Raw genomic sequence first — 13,834 nt, 5'->3', positions numbered from 1 at the left:
TATTTAAGATTGAATGTTATTCTTTTCACCACCTATTGTCTTTTTTGGGAATTGAACCCCCGACCTGTTGTGTGCAGGTCGGGCACTCTAGACTACTAGGCCATAGTTGCTCTCTTTATTAGGGAGTGAAGTTTATCTGACTCCCATTGCTGTCGGTCAATTCAACTGGAAGTCTTCAAGAATTCTAAAAAGCAACTTTGTTATTTGCTAACATCTTTTGTGGTTGCTACTTTTTTTAGCTCTTCTATGACTCACAGAAACTTGCTCAGAGTGACTCTATCCATTTTGTTAGCGCAATGACTGCTCTTCTGCTGTCTGGAGTTATCATCTATTTGCCCTTTTGAGTATTTGTTCTGCTTACTCTTAGTCTACCCTTTCAGCCTACAGCCGCTCAAGGTCAAACCTCCTGAGACAAAGGAGGAAGTCTCCGCTCCCGGGAAAGATAACTCCAGGTCATCATCTGCATTGTCGGAGTTCAGCGCGGTTACAGAGCTAGATGATGGGCACATACCTGGTAGGCATCAGCTATTATTTTCACGATGTCACAAACCTTTCTTTTTGCTGACTCTCAGCGCCATGCATCTTCCTAGGGTTGCTCAGACATTAAATTCATGTTTTAGCTATTGCTTCAGAAAGAGTTCTGGATGAAGGAGGGCCTTTGAGTGAGCGATCCATCAGCACAGGATCTGCGATGTCAGATCAGAGGCTAGCTGATGCGGGTAATTTATTTTAAATGTTCATCTGGAAGTTCTATCATAGGCTTATTAGTAGCCTCGGAAACCTACTGGTTTGATGGGGATATATTTCAGCCTTGATGCAATTGCACCTTGACATAGAAAATCACTCAATTATAATATGTTCTTCATATGTTGTTCAACATTGCTTTAAATCTATAGGATTGCTATCTGTTCAGCCACGACGAGCGGCTCTTTGAATAGAAAATTGACACAAATCACCTTCTTTATCAAAGAACAATAAAAATGTAACATTTTGAAAACAATTTAACCTTTTTTAAAATTCTACGATGTCATACAGGCATGCTGAGCATAAAATATTTTGGTGGCATATCAATAGAATGGTAGAGTGAGCCAATCAGCATGCATGATCACATTCACTGTTTGAGTTTCTGCATTTCTTTCTATGTTGTCAAGTCAGTACATCTCTAGTTCATATTTTGTGATAATGATTTTTTGTTAGCTTTTATTTTTAATGACTTTAATGGTAATTTAATGATTTTAAATTCAACTCTAATGTTTTTAATTTTTTAATGTTTTTAGAGCTTTTAAGAGATTTATTATTTTAACAAAGAACCTTGCCTGATATCACCGGCTCCTCACTTTACTGTCTTGTTTTGTAGTATACTTTTACATATTTTAGGGACCTTAATATTATTTTCTGACTGTAAAATTTAAAACAAAACAATTCTTTACGACTGCTTCAAATGTTTTGCTTATTTGCAGATGCAAATCAATCACCAGCAAAAGATAGTTTGGTTGATCTGATCCTCACGATGCTAAAGAAGAGAGGCTGGACTGCTAAGTTCCCCACCACCTGCGGTGGATCTCGGGAAGTTCTCATGGAGATGAAAAAACTGCTAAAAGATCCAGTAAGTTCTATGAGATGTTATTGTTCATTTTAGGTTTTTAGGAGTTATCTACTGTTTAGATGGTCAGGTGTCCATTTACGTATTTGGTTATTTAAATGGCTGATGATTAGATTAGCTGGTATGTAGTCAATGAATAATTTATGGTGCTTTCAATTCTTTATGCATAGGGGTATGTACGAGTATATGTTACAGTCAATTTGTATCAGGACTTAAAGTTTTAAGCATTTAACAAATCAACTAAAACTCTGTCCATTTATTTGACAGATTGCCTGAAATATTGATATGAAGTTATGATAAGTAAACCATAACTATCATAGGTATATACTGTACTAGATGAATGTCCTGCAGTGCATGGGTAATCAAAAATTTTTTTGCCCAAAAAATTTATTTTCTACCAAAATATACAATATTTACCATTCTAACTTTTAAACGAAGATGTTTGTTTATTTCTTTGTGTGTCTAAGTTTAATTAAGTTTATGCTATATACACATATATTTATAGCATTCTGGGAAAGTCTGGACAAGTTTTTTTTTCTAATACACTGGCTGTCCCATACGCCATTAAAGCATGGCAGGTGTGATAAGTATGTCTACAATTACTCCATAGTATGGCAAGGTTGTCATGTCGGCAAGGTAGCACACATGTCTGCCAAAGTTCCTATAACTTTGTCGCTATAATTGGACATACGACAAGCAAATAAACCAAGAAACACTTGGATTTATATTTTACAGTGTGTAAAGTTCACAAAGTTGGCCAGTAAACCTCCAAAGAGGACCCTGATCAAAGTCGAAATAGGCTTCCTTGTAAAGAGTTACATAAGATCCATATGTTTGCTTTTACCTAACTATTTGTGGTTTGATTTTTATAAGCTGACAGACAGACAAACTTTGTTTTTCATATACACGTATATGAAAGAAAGATAGCGGATAGATTGAATATAAATAAATATATTGTCACATATGATTGTAACTACGTCCATCACCCAGCCAACGCCGGGTGCGAATACTAGTTCTTTTTTAATTGTCAGTTGTTGTTTCTTAGAGTTTTGAAATATTGTGTACCTCTAATAGACTAAATACTGTCAATGACTTTTGATAGTTAGGCAAATAGACATCTCACTACATCTCATACCTATTTGCAATCGCATAGTAATTGCTCAAGTTATTTCTCCCACAGGCTTACAGAGTAATTATTATTTTTGCTAGGAAACATCATTCTGCCCTCTACCTGACCCTGGAAAGTTTTTTTACTGCCTTCCTACTTCATTTGCTGATCCTACTGCTCCTTATAATCCATATAGTCTGAGTACAGTAACTCAAGTGCAGGCCCGGGCTAAAGACCACTACTGGACAGTCAGCTCTACCTACGTCACATATGTAGGTGTTACCCAGATTAGATTTAGCAGTTCCACGTATTGGTTTGAATTTACAATATCCTTTATGTTGGTTATGATATTCTTATTTAAAAATAAATTTTTAGTTTGATTGAAAATAGTAATTCGTTGGATACTACTAAAAAATATTCTTAGCTGTGGAGTTGTGTTCTCTATTGGTTAAAAGTAGCTACACTGAACTATGAGCCAAGGTAATCTAAACTTTAATGCTTAAACTGGAATGCATTAAATCTATTTAATGACATTTGTCAACTGTAGATAATTTAAATCTGTAAATATGTAGATTGATTAGCTGTAACCGATATTGATTATTGATTGATTAGCTGTAACTGGCAGTAAGTTCGGCAATGCTCTGAGATTTCTTTTATTTACAATTAGATGGCCCGCACGTGGGTCTTTAAGAGGCTGGTTTACATAAACCAGAAGGCGTTTTGAAACCAAATATTTTAAGTAATCTGGCGAAAGACACAGACCGTTTGCGTTTGACATTGTGGTGAAATCAGCCAAAAAATGTGTAAACAAATAGTGTTTATGTGGACTAACAGACAGACACGCACAATGACAAAGTGAGATTTATTAATAAAGACGTTGTTCTCTACAAATTGATGGAATGCCACTTGATCTGTTCTAATTGTCATCTTTTATTTCAGACTTGTCATCAAAACTTGAGTGTATCTCAAAGGTCGTGGGGAAACTTTTAAACATGACACAACTTCCTGTTTAAATTTTGGAGGTTGTTTTAAATATCTGGTTCTTTTCTGTGTATAGAATAGATTAAGTGATACAATGCGAAGGTAGATGGAAACACAGTTAATCTCATCTTGATCTCATGCTGTTTCCATTCTATTCACTCTAGATGAATCCGAAGGACCCAATGGCTGACTCTGTCGCTACTCCCGTCTTGCAGTGGATTTGGGAGAAAGACCTTTATAATCAGATCATTCGTATTCCGATCTTCAAAAAGTTCAGGAAGTGGAAGGCTTTCACCATGTGGCATCGCATAGTCAGAAACAATAAATCTGATGGCAGCAGGTTTGTAGCAGTTCTTGTCATTCAGTGAATATGAATAGGGGACGGCCATCTGACATTCCAATTTGATGTACAAAATTTTTATCAGAACTGTAGCATTTAATTTTGTTTAATAAATTTCTAACACATTCAAATTCTTTGACCATTCCATATAAAATTTTTTGAATATGATAAAACTTATTTCGTTAGCAAACCAAAGCTAGCAAGAAACTTGCAGTGCTGAAATCTTTTTAAAAAGTTGGCTTTCATCATAAAATTCATCAGGTTATGGATTCAATAAGCGTGAGCACTACTGCAAGATTAGTTAAAAAGTGCAGGCACGTTTGACATAGTTTTTGCCGTGTATGGCACCTGTGAAACCTGACATACAGGTCTATGTTCAAGTAGAACAAATAAATGAAGTCTTTGTTGTCAAAAGTTAACCTGTGATCAACAAAGAGTGGATGGTTTTAGCGGATTACTCACGAAAAGACTATTCCTTGCCAATGAGGTGCTCCAAGGATGTCTCTTACACGTTCAGTCAATATGCGAGGCTGCCTCTAGCAGTCTCACAGGATATGGTACTAAGGATTCTGGGATATTACTTGTGGATGTTGATAAGAATCGTACCTACACACTTTCTGATTTTGCAAGCATTCAGAGTAGCGCTTCAAAGAAAGGCAGCGAGGCACTGCTCGCTCTCAGGAAGCAGATTGTGCTCATTGTCTGGGAGTCTTGTGCGGTGAGCATTATTTTACCTTTTTTGTATTTTTAGCAAGAGAGCTATGTGCTTTGAATGCTGTGTATTCTTCTCTATCATCTAAAAGCGATGTCAGCGGGTAAAGTTGTCGCTGTTCAGATTTTTCTAAAATTCAGCGAATTTTATATACAGAACTAGCTGGCTTCCTAGCAAGAGATTTATAAGACTGAGTTTGGAATCAAATTATGGTCTTTTTAATTGAGTAGGTCCTACTGTATTTTTTAGAAAAACAAATAATTCTATAATATAATTAATTCAAAAATAATTATTCTTTCTTTTTATTTAAATTGGGGTTACGTTTTAAGAAAGTATCCGAATCAAAGTGCAATTTTTTATTATTAAAAACATTATAGCGAAGCATTTGAGAAATTAATTTTAAATTTTATTTTAATGAGTATCCAAAAATAAAATATGTATGCTTATATCATTTGACTCATTTGGTGTTCACAGAATTGAGCACAACCACTAAATTAGTTGGACTATGCGTGAAAAAAAGTTCAGTCATGTTCAGCAGTTGTCAATCAGTAAATAAAGTTTTGACAACTGCACACAGTTAAATACTGTTCACGCTATAGAATGCTGTTGAAATATGATTTAGTTAATCAAGACTTGTGGCTGTTTTAAACTGCAGGCTGTAGCAGAGTTGGAAGGCGTGACTAAAGGGATCCGTCCAGAGACGCCTCGTTCAGCTAAAAGTAAGTTACAAATTATTTAGTTATTGGTCATCTTTACTTTCTATCCACGATAACGGGAGGTTGCCTTTAAAAGTAATATCAACCATGCTTGCATAGCGCTTAGACTGGGATTTGTCTTCTCCACTGTCACTATATTAGAATAGCTATTGGGACATTTCTCATACAATCTATTTCTAATCTAGCTGTAACATGGGTGGATTTTACTAACTCATTGCTTTTAAATTGATTTAACTTATTGGTTATAGCTAGATTGATTGATATGTGCACTCTGCTGGTTCACATTATATCACCATATGTCGAGGTTAATCACAGAACACTTCGGTGATAGTCTGTGATAATTATGTTCACAATATCACAAACTCATCCACTTTTGCATCATTGAAATTTTCACGGTATAACATTCTCTATATAAAATGGGTCATGGAAAAGACGAAATACTAGTCCCGCAGCAACTGTCATAAAAGGAAATACAAATCGAGCAATCCGAGGCGGACAATTACCACCGCAGAAGCGATAAACATTGCACAGGTTGTAGGTGTTTGGGAAACTATTGAGAAAGTTTGATCAGTTCAAACATTCCCGAAGTATCCGCGTTGCCTTGACGACGCCTTCAGTTTATGGTGTACATAATCGACGAATAATTGACAAGAGGACAACACCGCCATATGACGACATAGTGTGAACCAGCCATTAGTTTAATCATCTGAATTCAGGCAGCAGTGAGATGAAGGACTATATGCTTTCAATCAACTATAGACAGCTATTGTGGCATTGTTTAATTGCATGCTATCGGTTTATGAAAGAAAAGATGATGCCAGGAGTTTCCAATAGGGATATCGCTGGTCATATGATCTCTTTTATTGTGAGAGCCAGTACCCTGACAGTCTTGCTTGCCGTAAAAGATCGTCTGTAGTGCCAATATAGGACAGAGTATAAGTATGTGCACAATTATTCTAAGGAGATAGAAGTTGTTGGACAAATTTTTTAGCTGTCTATAGTGGATTGAAGACATATAGTCTTTCATCTCACTGCTGGCTGAATTCAGATGATTAAACTACATGCTGGTGCAGGTGTTAGGGTGTCGGTCTCACAACTCCAAGGTTGTGAGTTCAAATCTCATATGAAGCAATTTTTTACGCAAACCTCTAACTTTGACTTTGGGCAGACTAATTTTTAGAACAGATTTGGGGAAACATATATCAAGGATTTTTCTCAGTGGTTTGTTAAAGCAGGCTAAGAACTAGAAACAGCGTCAGCATTAACTATGATCTCTTATATTTTGTGTTGATCAACTTGATCAACAATTAGTAAATATTTATATTATGTATTTATTATATAGTTTATAGTTCCAATGTTTATTAGTTTAATTTAATTTATATTTTTGGCATATATTCAAACCTTCAGACCACTGTAACCAGTCATTTAGTATTTAAATGTTGCCTCCTGATTTAAACCGATGATGATTGACCATCTGGGGCAATATTATTTACAGAGAAGCCTACCTACACACAGATAGCCGAGTGGAGGAAGGTCCTCGCTCGTCTCATTCAATTTCTGCGTCTTGTCGACATGCAAGTGCTCGAGTTGCTGAGACGAATTGTGAAGACATCAATGCACCATTTGCTAGAGTTCATGACTGCATCCGCTAATGTTGTTGGAGAGGAAGTAGTAAGTAACTTTGTTGTAGATTTATTGAGAACCAGCATGGCAGCACAGATTCTTTTGTGTCATTTTATGGTTTATGTTTTAAGATAGTTTCGATAGTCTCGATAGTTTCATAAAACTTATCCTTAGCTGTTTTAGTGTAAATTTTTTTCATGATGCTGAATGTTTATATGTGCTGATAACTCCCAATCTGTATGTAATGACTCGAAACTCAAAATGAAATTTAATACACAAAAACTATGATTTGCCAACACTTCAATATTATTGTCATGACTGTTATCATGTTATGTTATCTGTTACACGTTATGTTATTGTCATAGCCTGCGGTAAGTGATTCCACTTTACCCGTTTGTCATCATGTTTTCCTTTGGTGTATATATCCCCACCTCCTTTTCAACCTTAGCTTAGGTCTGAGTAAATTTTCGCCCTAGTTTATGCGTGATTTGATTTTTTCATCTTTTTTATTGAGTATGTGAGTGGGAAAGGAGAAAGCGAAATAGAAAACCATCAGCAAGAGCTTCAAGAAAGTATCAATGAGATTCGATGGATTTTAAAGTATCAATGAGATCCGATGGATTTTAAAGTATCAATGAGATTATGGAGCTTGTTTGAGCTCATGAGTAGCTCATCATTGAAATAGAATTGTTTTTGTCAGAAAGGAACTGTTTTATTAGGGAAGGCATAGAGTCTATTAAATTAGTGGTACATATAGCTTTTATGAAAAATAAATATGGTACAGGGTGTCTGGCCTATTAGATGTGTGGTAGGGTCTGCTTTATTGGTATCAGTTTTTCAAATGAGTGATAGTCTGTTATGTAGTGTGTTATGTAGTGTGTTATGTAATGTGTTATTTAGTGTGCTATGTAGCGTGTCATGTAGTGTGTTATTTAGTGTGCTATGTAGCGTGTTATGTAATGTGTTATGTAGGGTGTTATGTAGTGTGTTATGTAGTGTGTTATGTAATGTGTTATTTAGTGTGCTATGTAGCGTGTCATGTAGTGTGTTATTTAGTGTGCTATGTAGCGTGTTATGTAATGTGTTATGTAGGGTGTTATGTAGTGTGTTATGTAGTGTGTTATGTAGTGTATTATGTAGGGTTTTATGTAGTGTGTTATGTCGGGTGTTATGTAGTGTGTTATGTCGGGTGTTATGTAGCGTGTTATGTAGTGTGTTATGTAGTGTGTTATGTAGTGTATTATGTAGGGTGTTATGTAGTGTGTTATGTCGGGTGTTATGTAGTGTGTTATGTAGGGTGTTATCTGTAAAGCATTATTTCACAGATTTTAGTAAACAAATTCATTAAACAATAGTACCTATAGTTCATGAACAGAATTTGGTGTTTAAGTAATGACCATAGCTGCTCGTATCATAACTATTGTTTGCGACCAAAATTAGATGAAAATAAAAATTATTGCTTTTGTTAAATTTTTGTTAATTTTTACAACTTAAGCAGTGTCACAGAATTTTACTATTAAAGCAAACAAACTACAGAAAATGTTTCTAGTGACAAACACAAAAACGGCCAATAGTGAATAATCAAACACTCAGGCAAGTTGTGATTGAGTGATTTGATAAGGAAAATGATGATGTGAAAGGTAAAGACCACACGCTAAATTAAATTAATTCAAATAAACTAACTAAATTAAACACTTTGTTGCGTGTCAAAGACAACGGTTAAAACTGTCTCATTACACGTAACAAGACTTTGGCCTGCTTCAACACAATTAAGCTGCATAAAATATTTTTACTATTCAGCGGAGAATTTAATAGGGATTTAATTTAATGGCGCATTTCGTGGCTATCTCAGCAATTGAAGGAGATACCGTCTCTGTAGACTATCTAATCTAGAAAATAAGCCTGAGGTCTATTCAACAGGATCCTGAAGAAGAAGAGCAGGATGGAGATTTCAGTGACACTTCCTCTCTCCCAGGCTCATCAAGGTTTTACAAGAGTCGCCCAACAAGGAACTCTGCTAAGACATACAGGTTAGTAAACAACTACTAGCTTCAAATCCTATTTTTGTTTAAAATCTTTTAGATATGTCTGCTGTTGATCAGCAGACATATTGTTTGTCATTTGTTATTGATCAAATTTTTATCAAAATTTTACCACATTGGGCTTTAATCTAAAAAGATTTTTATAAAGTTTTTTTTAATGTCATTTACAAGTACAAGTTGGAAATGAGATTAGATATGCCAATGCATTGTCTCCCTACAGTGGTGATAGCGGATGGAGCTGAACTCTTGTTTAGAAATCTAACATGCATTTATTAGGATTTATATATAAATGTATTTTATTTAGTTCAAATAAAGTCTATAAACAGTTGTGGTTGTTTTTAATACAATTTGAAGCTGATTGCTCCTGATAACTTCTAAAAAACAAATTCTTAACATTGCTAGATTGGATTGCGTCATCGCTGCTTTTCTATTGCTCAGGTCAAAACCAGCAGGAAAACTTCCCAGGTAGTGTACAACAAGCATTTTACTACTGTCCAGTTCCTTCCTGTATTGTCCACTTTCTTTCTTTGCATGGTGGCTGCTTGACTAGTTTCATCCAGGTCTATCATGATATCCCACTTCCTGTTTTAGCCTGCTTTAGTCGTTAGTAATTAGTTGATATGTATTTCCTGTTTCTTATTTGATAATCTAGTCACTGTTCACTTCAGATCTGAGTGATTTTCTTCCACCCCGACCACACTTCTAACAGAGCTATTACACTAACCTGTCAGCTGAATTTTCTCCAGTCTCATAAGCGTATTTATAAACTTCGCAACATAATATGTGGCCTTTTGAATATAACATATCGATATATGTTATGTATTCTCATTGAAGGTGTAATAGAATACTTTTTGTGCTCGAACATTAGTGCATATTTGATTGCTAATGCATTTCATTGTTGTAGTATTGCATATATTATATTCCATTATTGTAGTAGTGGATATACTGCATTTCATTATTTTAGTAGTGCATAAACTACATTTCATTATTATAGTAGTGCATATATTGTATTTCATTATTGTAGTAGTGCATATACTGTATTTCATTATTGTAGTAGTGCATATACTGCATTCCATTATTGTAGTAGTGCATATACTGAATTTAATTATTGTAGTAGTGCATATATTGTAATTCATTATTGCAGTAGTGCATATATTGTTTTTCATTATTGTAGTAGTGCATATACTGCATTTCATTATTTTAGTAGTGCATACACTACATTTCATTACGATAGTAGTGCATATACTGCATTTAATTGTTGTAGTAGTGCATATACTGCATTTCATCATTGTAGTAGTACATATACTGTATTTCATTATTGTAGTTGTGCATATATTGTATTTCATTATTGCAGTAGTGCATATATCGTTTTTCATTATTGTAGTAGTGCATATACTGCATTTCATTATTTTAGTAGTGCATATACTACATTTCATTATGGTAGTAGTGCATATACTGCACTTAATTGTTGTAGTAGTGCATATACTGCATTTCATCATTGTAGTAGTGCATATACTGTATTTCATTATTGTAGTTGTGGATATATTGTATTTCATTGTTGTAGTAGTGCATATATTGTATTTCATTGTTGTAGTAGTGCATATACTGCATTTCATTATTGCAGTAGTGCATATACTGCATTTAATTATTGTAGTAGTGCGTATACTGAATTTGATAATTGTAGTAGTGCATCTACTGCTCATATCTCAACACATTTCATCAATATTGTGTGAGTGAAAAAACTATGTTGAGGCATACGCAAAGATTTTTAAAGCTGAAAACAATTTCTTGTTCTTCGTTGTTGTAGTAGGTCCATAATCTTTAACACACGACACACCCAATTTTTCTTCAGTGTTTAATTTAATCTATTTTCGTTATCTGTAATTTTTTTAATTTAATCAATAAATTCAAGTTTATTTTAATTTTTATTAATCTAAATTTTGCAAACTTTTAGTGAGCTATTCGGCATATTTAGGAGAGGCTGAAGAATTGGCTAACTGAATAGTTTGTTATTACTCCTCATGTGGTAGTTCTACCAGGACTGCATTAAGGAAAGCAATTACTGATAATTCCATGACTGATTTGAAGTTCTGATTACTGAGCGACCTTTTGACCCAAGAAGAATTATGGGAAGCTCTGTTAAATAAAACTTTAGTATGTAGTAACTAAACTAAAGGGTATGCTAATCTCTTCAAAAAACCTATTGCTAATTTCTAACCAGCCAAGGCAATGGTAAATAGTCATCTAGAAGTCCGAAAAGCAGAATTTCTTTGTGAGTACCTGCAGCCTTGTCACCAGGCAAATTGTTTGCTATGTGTTTACTATCTACTGTGCCCATAGGACTGACATGACCTCTCAGCCTTATACTCTCTCACCGGAGACAACTTCTACTGTAACCAAACCACTATCTACGTCTGTCTGCAAACCAGATGGTAAGAAGAAGAAGAATGAGTATACGGTACCGATATTTGACTTTGATAAGGCTGTATCTGAGCATGTCATACCTGATGCCGATCATGTAAGTACGCCTAGCACATGTTTTCTATGCTAGTTTGTTTATCGCTAGCTATTTGCTTATTGCTTGCTATTCGCTCATTGCCAGTTAGTTGCTTGTTGCTAGATAGTTACTTATTGCTAGTTAATTGATTATTGCTAGTTAGTTGCTTATTGCTAGTTGGTTGCTTATTGCTAGCTAGTTGGTTATTGCTAGCTAGTTGCTCATTGCTAGTTAGTTGCTTATTGCTAGTTAGTTGATTATTGCTAGTTAGCTGCTTATTGCTAGTTAATTGGTTATTGCTAGTTAGTTGTTTATTGCTAGTTAGTTGCTTATTGATAGTTAGCTACTTATTGCTAGTTAGCTGCTCATTGCTAGTTAGTTGCTTATTGTTAGTTAGTTGCTTATTGCTAGTTAGTTGCTTATTGCTAGTTAGCTGTTAACTGTTACTTAGTCTGTGTATTTCTCATCATGTTTATTGCTAGCTATTTTCCGTATTGCTGGTTGTTCTGTTCATTGCATGTAATCCTGTATTTTTCATTCTGCTCATTGCTAGTTCTACTCATTGCCAACTGCCCTGCTTAGTGTTATTTTTCTGTTTACTGTCAGATATCCTTGTAACTTTTAGTTGTTTTGCTCATTGCTAGTCACACATTGCTAGTTGTCCCAGTCATTGCTTATTATTCTTTTGCTTATTGCAGTGCATACCATATGCGTATTTAAAATAGTATTCCTAACAGCACTTTTCTTTTAGATAACCTATAATATGATCCTCTGTGATAGTGCTTGTCACATAAAGTCTATTAAATTGTCTCACTCACCAATAATGTAGGCCATTTTTCAATTTTTACCTAAGCCTAAGTATATTTTTAGTTTTACATGCTGCCTGATTCTTTAAAAATCAAATTGGTTTCTCAGCTTTTTCAATCTTTAAGAGTCGCTCCTTTAAGGTAACTGATTAACGTACTGGATTAGCTTAGAGCCATTTTCTGTGCTCCTGGCTTCTAGTTCAACAGCTCTAGGGTCTTTGTGATTTAGTGTTGTTGCTAAGCTCTGCGTCGTTTGAATATTACAGAACGTTTTGCCAAATAGTTGATCTCCCTACAAGCTATGAGGCTTTTTCAAAATTGTAATGCTTTTTAAAATTGTATTTGATATCATTTTCAGAATTTTCAATTTTTTAAATAGACTTTTCTTATGGTAGTTTTTGAAACATTAATATGGAGTTTGTGAGGTGAATTGTTAAGAGAATACATGCAAGTTTGACACATCATCAGTAGGTAATCTTACGACTGACTTATTGTAGGTGCTAAGAGAGGTACATGAGCAAGAGATCATTGAGGAGATACCAGAGCCAATCTTCAGCATATCTATGGTTCTTCTCAACCCTGTGAAAGTTGCGGCTAATGGCTCTCCAGAGAGCAGTCGACGTTCTGCTGGACTTCATTCAGCGATGAGGAATGTCTCAGCTCATATGAGAGACGGTTCTGGAAGAAAAGGTGTTACCTTTCCTGAGAGAGTCACTTCTGGTGTAGATGTGAAAGATGGTTAGTGTTCATTCTGTTTATAAACTCATATGTGTGCTGTTTACCGATGTGTCTATTATCATCTTGAAGGAAATTTAAAGCAAAAATGGTTATAGCCTCGCGCTGTAATAATATTTTGTTGATAAGATTTATAAAAATTATGGATTTGTCCACATTCAGCCTGACCTTTTTGGAACGTTGGAAATGGTAATATTTGCTGTAAAAGCTTTAATTGAGCACCATTTTTATTTGAACGCCGTCTCTATTTGAACGCCGCCTCTATTTGAATGCCACCTCTATCTGAACGCCACTATCTGAGAAAGGTTGAAAAATAAAGCGCCATGGCGTTCAAATAGATATTTTACAGTATATATATTTTAATTGCTGTTCACTCAATGCTTCCTATAATGGAAGCTCTTTTGTTTTTACTGCAGCTTGAATTGGAAGATTTTGCATTGATCTATTTGTAATATTTAAAAAAATTTGATAAAACCAACGCTAAAATTTAACTAATATTAAACACTGCTGACTTTCAAGGCATTGCAGCAGCAATATAATGTTGATAAATAGTTGATAGACAGGTGCTGAAGTTCAACTGATTTTTGTGATTCAATTTTATTGCTGTAGCTCTTTAAATTAACTATCGTGTAACGAATGTATGTTGTGACAATATTTTATGAAAATTTGTA

The 13,834-nt window shown here is 34.7% G+C and overlaps 1 protein-coding gene across 1 annotated transcript in view; it reads left to right on the top strand.

Moving 5' to 3' along the window:
• The first annotated feature begins 2,914 nt into the window (after positions 1–2,914).
• Positions 2,915–13,834, top strand: part of LOC137401061 (dynein axonemal heavy chain 6-like) — a 106,544-nt gene continuing 95,624 nt past the window's right edge. The window contains exons 1-8 of the mRNA XM_068087411.1: positions 2,915–2,983; positions 3,857–4,032; positions 4,483–4,750; positions 6,994–7,131; positions 8,977–9,117; positions 11,228–11,240; positions 11,456–11,643; positions 12,926–13,166. Coding sequence (XP_067943512.1) covers positions 3,857–4,032; positions 4,483–4,750; positions 6,994–7,131; positions 8,977–9,117; positions 11,228–11,240; positions 11,456–11,643; positions 12,926–13,166 — 1,165 coding nt within the window. The 5' untranslated portion in view covers positions 2,915–2,983. The remainder of the gene's footprint in view (positions 2,984–3,856; positions 4,033–4,482; positions 4,751–6,993; positions 7,132–8,976; positions 9,118–11,227; positions 11,241–11,455; positions 11,644–12,925; positions 13,167–13,834) is intronic.

This window comes from Watersipora subatra, chromosome 7, assembly GCF_963576615.1.
Source record: "Watersipora subatra chromosome 7, tzWatSuba1.1, whole genome shotgun sequence".
Classification (NCBI taxonomy): Eukaryota; Metazoa; Bryozoa; class Gymnolaemata; order Cheilostomatida; family Watersiporidae; genus Watersipora; species Watersipora subatra.
This window is presented reverse-complemented; position numbering and strand designations above follow the sequence as displayed.